The following is a 9,988-nucleotide window of genomic DNA, read 5'->3' as shown; positions in this document are numbered from 1 at the left end:
GCCCACCGCTGCGCTCCCGTCCTCTGAAGGCTGCAGGAGAGCGCTGCAGGTACCTGCTCTGCCTTGCTCTGACTACCGTGCCGCTTGAGACTTGGCAAATCCTCTTTGTGCGGAGAGCCATCCCCAAAGGGTCCCTTGGCCTGTTTTCATTGTCCCCTGTCTGTCCCCTCCTTCACATCTTCTTGGTGAAAAGGAAGGTTCTGCGGACCCTTCCCGCTGGTTATTGCCCCCTGGGTTGTAACGAAACACTTTATTCTGGCCAGGGGCTATGGAGAGCGTCCAGGTCCTTTCTAGGCTGCTGACAGTGGAGGTCTTTGGTCACTCGGCTGCGATTGCCATGAGTGGAGGAGCGTGGCGTGACTCCACGCCCCTGGATCTGTGCGGGGCAAAGCGCTGCCGGCTGAGGCAAGGGGCGCCAACGTGGCTCAGAGCCGAAGGAAGCCCCTCCAGGAGCTGAGACTAATCCTGCCTGCTGCTGCATTTCCATCCTCTCCAGGAGGTCCGGCAGCTGTCTGCAGAGTGGGACCAATCAAAGACCCGGTGGCAAGAGCGGCTGCAGCAAGCTAAGGCAGAAGCGGCGGCGTGGGAAGCCTGGTCTGCAGGGCAGGACCGAGAGCCGCCCCAGGTACGGGCGGCGAGTGACACCGCTGGGAGCAGCAGCCACCCGGGGGGCAGGTCTCCGGGGGTGGGAGCAGGACTGACCCCCACTGCAGGCCAGGGCTTTGCCCGCTCATCCCCGTGCGGGAGAGATCGGCGGCAGGACGCGAGGGGCGAAAGCAGCCGCCGGCCGTGATGACGGGCACGCGGTGCTGAGTCTCCTGCGCCCAGGTCCTGCTGCGGGCTCCTTTCACGGGAGGTCCTCTGGGAAACGGCACCTCTGTTTGCCGTTTGCTGAGAGCGTCTCCTCCTTGGCAGGCCCTCGGCACTGAAGACGCTTGGACTCCCCACCCTCCAGCCCAGCCCAGGAGAAGGGAGGTCAACTGGAGGTGGAGGAAGGCTGAAAATCCTCTCCCCGCGGAGGAGAGGGCAGCAGCAGCCCAGCGGGAGAGACTGCGGCCTGAGTAAGTGTGCGCCGGCTCTGGCACAGCCTGGAGGAGTCCAGCAGCCGTGACCACACACAGATGTCCAGGTTCCCCGTCCCTGCGTCCTGGGGTGCCATAGGACAGCCTCCGGTGTCTCCTGCCCCGGGCACGACCGGGGTTACCCACACAGCCGAGGCCCAAAACTCACCCGCAGGGTGGGCGCAGGGGCTGGAGCGGGGAGAGGCGGAGGGGTCTCCGGCAGAGGCTGAGGGATGACCTTTCCCTGTTGTCGCAGCCACCTTTCCCCACGAGCCGCCCAGGTCCTCAGAAGGCTGGAGCCGCACCAGACACAGAGGGGCATCTACAAGCACGTCGCTGAGCACCACAGGCGGCGTCAAGAGCAGCAGAGGCAGCTCCCCTGGTAAGTGTCTCCAAAAAGGGATGGTGCCGCCCCCGGCTGCAGGGCCCCTGCCTCCACCGAGGGCAGTCCCGGGGCAAAGAGGGCATTTCTCCCACAGCCCTCGTGAGACAGAAGCAGGTCTTGGAGGCTGGCTTTGGGCTGGAACTCCCTGACACCCAGGGGGGCTGCCTGGGCACCCAGAACCGGCTTTCCACGGGGGATGTAAAAGTCCTGGCTGAAGGCAGAGGGATGGATCCCTCTGATGGAGGGCGCTCTCCTTTCCAAACCAGAGAGCGTGTCCTTCCCTTGCAGAGTCCTGCCCCAAGACGCCTTGCCCCCAGGGGGGACACGTGTACGGGACACCCAAGGTCTCGGCCCCACCGGACTCAGCCCCAGGCTGACCAGCTGCCCCCGGGACCTTCTCATGGGCCCGGGCATCAGGGGCCTCTCCCACTCCACAGATGCCTCATGGCAAGCAGATCCCAACACAGGTGGCCTGAGCTACGCCTGCAGGATTTCCCTGCCTTCTCCCCGTCCATACGATCAGACCCTTCTCTTTCTTCCTCCCCAGCACCAGATGCTGGAACCGCAGCAGAGGAGAAGGTGCCGGGAGCGGCGGCTGCGGCAGTGGCTCTTAGCCAAGGGCCGGGAGGCCTCTCACCTCAGCTGCGGGCATGCAGCTATCAACACGAAATAAAGAGCTCTGGGGCTGTTCCCAGTTGGACTGACTGGCCTGTGCCTGGCGATGGATGGCTCTGAAGGGATTAGACACACCCCAGGCGTGATGCCAGAACGGCTCGTAGGGGCAGGAGGGAACCAAGTCCACATGTGCCCCACAGCGCCAACACCTGCAGCCCCACTCCTGCAGAATCCTCCCTACGTCCCCGAGCATATGGTGATTTCTCTCCTCTGGTCCCAGGTGGACCAAACCTGTCCGGAGAACAGTTCTCTCTCTTTACTGGAGGTCGAGGTTGAGCGCCAACAGCATGGCCCCTGGAAAACTTTTCACACCATCCTCTAGAGGTCCTTTCCCGTTCTCTGTATCTTTCCTTTTCAAATGGAACTCTAACATCAACAGATCTGCCATAGGAAGCTCTCACACCATACACTGGACCTTGCCTTTGCCTCTTCTTGGATACGGTGGCGATCGCGAATAGGAACGAGACGGGGAACGCCTAAATGACCGAGAGCAGGAGCGAGAGCGGGAAGAACCTGGTCTTGACTTGGAGTAGCTTCGAAATTCCAGAGTGAGACGAAGCGCTATAGGCAGACTTGGGCCTTTAAACAAAGCACAACACAAAAGCAATCAATGAAGTTAATTCAAAGCAGTCACTCTCCCTGTGTTTTTTTCTTTCTCCCATATTTGGTTTGGTTGGGTTGTGTTTTCCCTCTCCGTATGCTTATGGCAAAGCTTCTTTCCGCTGCTGACATAACGCCACTGCAAATTGAAGAACCGGACAGCGTGTGAAAGCTTCTGCTTCTGAGACAGAACCGCTGCTGCTTTGAGCCTGTAAAAGCACAGAGGAAGGGTAGGTTTATTTCCACTCCTTTCTAGCACGTGAACTACCACAGCTACTGACCGATTTAAGGTGGGCCCTGCCGGTACGCGAGCACACACACACGTACGTTTCACTACTCGGCAACCTCACGCGCTGCAAGTCATTTTTGGGGCAGTAAGATGCAAAAAGAGCAAGTCCTTACGGCTACAGGGCACTATCAAACATCAACAAAACACGATTCAGCCCGAAGACAGTAACGCTCCGTTTTAAAAGGCCAGCTGAGTCGATTTAACTTCACCACTCGTTGGCAATTTGTACAGGATGCAAGATACTTGTACGTCAGTCCTACAGACAGGACTAGTTAATCACAGAATCACAGCATGGTAGCGGTTGGAAGGGACCTTCAGAGATCATCCAATCCAAGCCCCTGCCAGAGCAGGGTCACCCAGAGCAGGCTGGACAGGAACCTGTCCCACGGGGGTTTGAAGATCCCCTGGGAGTTTGAGGATCCCCTCTTGTCCTGTCACTGGGCACCACCAAAAAATGGCTGGCCCCATCCTCCCGACACCCACCCTTTAAGTATTTATAGGCGTTGATCAGATCCCCCCTCAGTCTTCTCTTCTCCAGACTAAACAGACCCAAGTCCCTCAGCCTTTTTATCGTAAGAGAGATGTTCTAGGCCCCTCATCATCTTTGTAGCCCCTATGAATACCTCTAACCTTTGCTGCCGCTGTGAACTGCAGGTTCTAAAAGCTTGTCTGTCTTACTGTAGCCAAATCTTCCCTTTACACAACACTTTATGTTATGTTCATATCTATCTTTTTCTTTCTATCTCTCCATCCATCCATCCATCTATCTACCCACCCATCTATCTATCCATCAATCTATCTATATCTAATACAGTTCTCATAAGATTGGCCCTTGTAGAAAGACACATACTTAGCGGATAGTTGCTGAGTGGTGTTGTTTATGGAACTTTATTGTGCTTTGCTTTTCTTTTGTGACAAATAGGAAAGCTCCTCCTGTGCCTGGGTGCGGCCAGTTCCCCGAGGAGAGCTGGTGGAGCTGTAACCTCCAGCTGCGGACCTGAGTGGAGCAGTCTGATGCGAGGAACAGTGATGTAAGTCCCCGGCAGCTAGTGTCAGAAGTAGTGAGGAGCAAGGTTGTCCAGACAGTGGTGGACCTCAAGGGACCGCTTTTTCTACCCCTCCAGACCTCCTGAGGAGACCCTCTGCATCAATATCGACAGCAGAATGCTGCCATCACCTCTTCTCTAAACGGAAAAGTAGTAAAATGTACCCTTTACAATCAAACATCGTTGGTTTAGGTGCACTTTGAAATCTTCCACTGTGAAATGACTCCAATCAGGTGTACAAGTCTTGAAGGCTTGAAGAAAATTGCAGGAAGAGACATAGCTCGTTAGGGCTTTCTGTATTTTAATGAGCCTCACGGTGTATTTGCCCCTCAGTCCACGAACCTCAGTTCCTGAGAGAAGAGCAAACAAAGTGCTCAAGAAATCCAACTGAGAAAAAAAACTCAGAGCACCTGGAAGCATTAATGGGCCCCACTGAGGGCCGTTACTGGCCAAGCCTCCCCAGGGACTCGTTAGAGCAGATCACAGGAGGCCATGATTGCAGGTTGGCAAAGGTGCTGTGCAGGCAGCTCAGATGCTGAGGAACCCCTCGGTTTGTTTGATGGAGCAGAAAGGCCAATCCCTGACCGCCAGGCCCTGGGAAGGCAGTTCCTGCCCCTCAGGTGGGGCTCAGGGCCCTTCCTGGGGTGATCGGGTGTGAGGGGGAGCAAGGCCAAGCGTTCAAGGGCTGGGCAACACCTCCCGGCCTCCCCAAGCAGGGCAAAGGAAGGAATGAAGTCCAGAGCCTCCAAACAAAGTTCCTCCTTTTAGGCCTCGGTGGCAGAGGAAGCTGCCCTAAGCTAAGGGGACAAAGACCTCAGTCCTGTTGGGCCTTGCAGCCTCGCCAGAGCCCTGTGACGTCTCTACTGCAGGTTGTCCTACACCGTCCCACACCTTATCCCTTTCCCCTCAGTCTGTTGGCGTCCATCCTGCTTTCCCACCGGGCTCTCACCCCAGCATTTCTGTATCTTCCCTGATGTCTCTCCATCCTTGCTGGATTTTCGTTGAAACACCGAGGCGTGGGCTGATCCAGACTCCCTGTGGGTGACCTCTAGCACCACAATGCCCCGCTTTGATTGAGATTTCTTTTCCCTCACCTAATTGAAAAAAACAACCCATTGCCCTCCAGATGCCTTCTGCTGGCCTGTCAGAGACACTGCCCGACCTGAGCCTAAAAGCCCAGCCATGACTCAAGGGCTGACCTACCAGCGAGTGCAGAAAGAAGTGACCTGGCAGCCCCCTCTCCCAGCCACATTCCTGCTGTTGGCCTGTCCCCTCCAGAGACAGCAGTGACCTCACGGACACCTTGGCAGCCATGTGCCTCCTGCTGGCCCACAAGATACTAACCCAACAAGTGCAAGGTCCTGCCCCTGGGTCACGGCAATCCCAGGCACAAATACAGGTTGGGTGGAGAACGGCTGGAGAGCAGCCCTGAGGAGAAGGACTTGGGGGTGTTGGTGGCTGAGAAGCTCCACACGAGCCAACAACGTGCGCTGGCAGCCCAGAAACCCCGCTATCCTGGCCTGCATCCCCAGCAGCGTGGCCAGCAGGGCGAGGGAGGGGGGGAGGGATTCTGTCCCTCTGCTCCGCGCTGGGGAGACCCCCCCTGGAGTCCTGTGTCCAGCTTTTAGTCCTCAGCACAGGAAGGACATGGACCTGTTGGAGCTGGTCCAGAGGAGGCCCCGGAGATGCTGGGAGGGCTGGAGCCCCTCTGCTGTGAGGACAGGCTGAGAGAGTTGGGGGGGTTCAGCCTGGAGAAGAGGAGGCTCCGGGGAGACCTTAGAGCCCCTTCCAGTCCCTCAAGGGGCTCCAGGAAAGCTGGGGAAGGACTCTTGATCAGAGAGGGGAGCCATGGGATGAGGGGGAAGAGTTTTAACCTGAAAGAGGGGAGATTGAGATGAGATCTGGGAAAGAACTTCTTTGCTGTGAGGGTGGTGAGAGCCTGGCCCAGGTTGCCCAGAGAAGCTGTGGCTGCCCCATCCCTGGAGGGGTTCAAGGCCAGGCTGGAGGGGGCTTGGAGCAACCTGGTGTGGTGGGAGGTGTCCCCAGGGCAGGGCAGGGGGTGGCACTGGGTGGTCTTTAAGGTCCCTTCCAACCCAATCCATTCTATGATTCTATGACAGCCACACTGTAGGACTCTGACCAAGCTCCAAGAGCACTCAGGCCTTACACTCGTGCAAGGGCTCAAAAGGAGAGTGTGGAAGTGAAGACAGAACAACTCAGTGGAGACCAAGCACTGGTGCTCCCTGGCTGTGCTGGGGCTCCTTTCCCCTTCAGCTCCACACACCCCCACTGCCCCCGCAGCTCCAGAGAAGGTCCTGGTGGAAAGATCTCAGACAACTAAGTCAATGAGTGTCCTTTATTTTATTTAAGCACTCAGCGCAGCGCCTCATTTACACAGTCTCTGGGTCACACAGGACAGGCAAGGACCAAGTTAGAAATGGTATGAAAAAAGACATTTTTTTGGTAAACAACTTTCTCGCAAGTATAACACCACCACCCCAAAATACGTGCGAGAGGCTGTGCCTGTAGTGAGATTCATTGTGACTGCTATGGAGATGAAGATGGCTAGTTCATTGCTTTTGAAAAACACCGAGTCATAGTTTTCCTCAGGGCATCCTTGAGCTCCTGGTTCCTCATGCTGTAGATGAGGGGGTTCACTGCCGGAGGAACCACCGAGTACAGCACAGCCACCACCAGGTCTAGGGATGGGGAGGAGATGGAGGGCGGCTTCAGGTAGGCAAACATGCCCGTGGTGACAACCAGAGAGACCACGGCCAGGTGAGGGAGGCACGTGGAAAAGGCTTTGTGCCGTCCCTGCTCAGAGGGGATCCTCAGCACGGCCCTGAAGATCTGCACATAGGACAGCACGATGAAAACAAAACAACCAAATGCTAAACAGACACTAACGACAACAACCCCAACATCCCTGAGGTAGGAGCCTGAGCAGGAGAGCTTGAGGATCTGGGGGATCTCACAGAAGAACTGGTCCAGGGCATTGCCCTGGCAGAGGGGTAGGGAAAATGTACTGACTGTGTGCAGGAGAGCGTCGAGAAACCCAGTGCCCCAGGCAGCAGCTGCCATGTGGACACAAGCTCTGCTGCCCAGGAGGGTCCCGTAGTGCAGGGGTTTGCAGATGGCAACGTAGCGGTCGTAGGCCATGATGGTGAGAAGAGAAAACTCTGCTGACATCAGGAAGAGAAAGAAAAAGAGTTGGACAGCACATCCCGTGTGGGAGATGGCCGTGGTGTTCCAGAGGGAACTGGCCATGGATTTGGGGAGAGTGGTGGAGATGGAGCCCAGGTCGAGGAGGGACAGGTTGAGAAGGAAGAAGTACATGGGGGTGTGGAGGCGGTGGTCACAGGCTATGGCAGTGATGATGAGGCCGTTTCCCAGGAGGGCAGCCAGGTAGATGCCCAGGAAGAGCCAGAAGTGCAAGAGCTGCAGTTCCCGTGTGTCTGCGAATGCCAGGAGGAGGAACACAGTGATGGAGCTGCCATTGGACATTTGCTGCCTCGGGGCATGGGGACCTGTTGTAAGAGGAAAAGTCTGTGACAAGTTCAGGTAGATGTCTATGAGCAAAACGTATTCTGGTTGTCATGGAAACCTCCCAGGTCACCTCTCCCCTTTCAGAAAGACCTTTGGCTGAAGTCTGGTGGGTGCTGGCTGAGGATCCCCCGAGGAGCAGAGGGCTCCGCGGTGGGTTCTGGAGGAGTCAGTCCTGCCCTACAGCAATAGAGATACAGGAACCGGGAGTCATAACAGCTAAAACCCACCTGTGGCATTAGAGGGATTATCAGCTTTGTCACTCCCAAAGGTGACACTCTGCAAGAGCAGAGCTGTGGAGAATTGGGTTTATTTGTTTCTTCTTGCCCCGCCACAGTGAGCGTTATTTTTAAGGCAGAAATCCTTGCCATTTCTGCTTCTCTCCAGGAGAAGCCCTTGTGGGTCCTGTGAGGCAACGGGACTGTCCCTGTGTGTGGAGTGAGGACAGCCAGTGTCTCCACCAGCCCTGTTCTCAGCTGCCCTCGGCTGCCACCTCGGAGCTGGAGGGCCAGCGCGCCCAGATGTTCCCCTGAGAAGGACCTGGACAACATTGAGAGTGGGTGAATCCCATTTCCAAGTGCAGATCTCCAAGCTCTTCCTACTGCCTCATCCTTCCTGAGGGATACCTCAGCTCTCCACTCCCAGCCAGGGACCTGGAGGGCCCATTCCGGCCGCTCGCACACAGCCTTCCAGCAGCACCTCCATGGCCTTGGCACCGGGGGGCTGCTGGGCAACAGAGAGATGCAACTGGAGAGCTGTGCCCTTCTGGAGGACAGCCTGCAGCACAGCACACACACCCCCGGCAGGGAAATCACTGAATGTCCTCAAGAGCGTATGTTCTGAATGGAAAACTGGCTCCCTGAGCCCTGCAAACAGCATTGCCCCGAATTCTCTTCTCCAGGCTGAATCCCCCCAGCTCTCTCAGCCTGTCCTCGCAGCAGAGGGGCTCCAGCCCTCCCAGCATCTCCGGGGCCTCTGCTGGACCCAGACTCCCAGCTCAGCTGGGAACAAAGGCAGTGTGAACAGGAGGGGGGAAATGGAGAAATTCCCAATCTTCCTGTTAGTGGAGGCAGTTCAGGGACAAACAAATGGGTACTCGGAGTTTCTTCTCAACAGGGTTCCATGGGCTCAGGAGGTTACTCAAGCCATGGACCCCATGGCTTTGGAAGGGAAGGCTCTGCTGGGTGGCAGAAGAGACCTGGGGCTTGCTCCAGGGGAGGCATCTGCAGCGCCCGGCCCCCCCTCCCACGGCACTTTTGGGAGCAGCTCCCTCTCCTGTGTCTCTGCTTCCTGGAGAAGTCCCTGCCGGGGGCTGTTTCTCTGTGCCCAGGTCTCCTCCCTGTCTGTGCTCACAGACCCCGTCCCACCCGCTGGGTGCCCAGCTCTGCCCTGCAGACCCCTCCTGGCAGCCGGGCACTGCCCAGGGGCATCTCTGGGAGTGCAGGGGCTCAGGAGCAGCTTGGCCAGGTCCCTACTAGAACTGGGGGCTCAGTGCCTCCTCCAGAGCAGGGAAATAAATGCCCATCTCCCGCTGCCCACCCAGCCCACCAAAGGTGGAAAACTCAAAGCAAAGCCCTGTTACCTTTCCGGAAAATGCTACCTTGATGTTCTTCTTGAATGTCCCCAAGGTGATGCCCGAGGCTGAGCTGGAACTGCAGCAAACCTGCCCCAGGCGGCACACTCTCGGCAGCAGAAGGACCCTGCTTTGCCAGGAGGGGTTTCTTCCAGCCACAGCTTCTCCCCACACTGCCGTGGGGAGCTCCCCAGGCAGGCTGAGCTGACCCTGGCGGCAGAGTCCCTGCCCCAGCACACAGCCCCCTGGGGTGCAGGGACCCTGCTCTGAAGGACAGCCCTGGGCACCCCTGGCTGCACACCCACCTTCACCCCCTGCAGCCGTCTCTGGGCAAACTGAGTCCTCATGCCCTGTCCTGGTGTAACTGGGAATCCCTGCTCTGCAGCACATCCTTCTCCTCTAAAGCAGAGGAGAGTCCTCTGGAAAGACTCCATATACTATGTCATGTTCTGCCTTCTGGAAATCCCTTCAGCAACTGCAGCTTCACTGCCTGGAACCCAGAGACTTACCCAGTCAAGGGCTGTGAAGAGTTCCCCTCCGGTGAGCTCTCACCTTCCTCCCACCCCAGACAGCCTTTAACCTCTCCCCTCGCTGCCTGCAGGCAGTGCCCCCAGCCCTGCTCCTGGGCAGAGCTGTCTCTCTGCCGCGCTGCCCCGTGGCCAGGAGCTCCCTCCGTCCCAGGAGCCCGGCCCAGCTCAGCAGCAGGGGACCAGCCCAAGGTGGCACTTTCTCTGCCCCCTCTGGGCTCCCTCCAGGTGTCCTCAGGGCTCCAGGGGAACCTGCTGTGAAACAGGCTGAAGGAATCCCTGATGTTTC

At 57.4% G+C, this 9,988-nt stretch overlaps 1 protein-coding gene across 1 annotated transcript; it reads right to left on the bottom strand.

The window, feature by feature from the left end:
* Positions 1 to 6,621: 6,621 nt before the first annotated feature.
* On the bottom strand, positions 6,622 to 9,519 carry LOC141476398 (olfactory receptor 14J1-like). The gene is made up of 3 exons (XM_074165075.1): positions 9,478 to 9,519; positions 7,830 to 7,878; positions 6,622 to 7,643 (listed from the first exon to the last, which is right to left on the bottom strand). The coding sequence occupies exons 1-3, from the start codon at positions 9,517 to 9,519 to the stop codon at positions 6,622 to 6,624; spliced, it is 1,113 nt and encodes a 370-aa protein (XP_074021176.1).
* Positions 9,520 to 9,988: the final 469 nt, after the last annotated feature.

The sequence above is a fragment of the Numenius arquata genome, chromosome 31 (assembly GCF_964106895.1).
Source record: "Numenius arquata chromosome 31, bNumArq3.hap1.1, whole genome shotgun sequence".
NCBI classification, from domain to species: domain Eukaryota; kingdom Metazoa; phylum Chordata; class Aves; order Charadriiformes; family Scolopacidae; genus Numenius; species Numenius arquata.
Note: the sequence above shows the minus strand (reverse complement) of the source record. Positions and strands in the feature narration are given on the sequence as shown.

Bases quoted from the DNA above. Each gene is read 5' to 3' on its own strand.
- LOC141476398 (XM_074165075.1), bottom strand. From the start codon at position 9,519: ATGAGGACTCAGTTTGCCCAGAGACGGCTGCAGGGGGTGAAG. The intron at 7,879-9,477 runs GTGGGTGTGCAG...CTGCTCTTGCAG, and splicing joins GACGGCTGCAGGGGGTGAAG to AGTGTCACCTTTGGGAGTGA. The intron at 7,644-7,829 runs GTGGGTTTTAGC...CATGACAACCAG, and splicing joins TAATCCCTCTAATGCCACAG to AATACGTTTTGCTCATAGAC.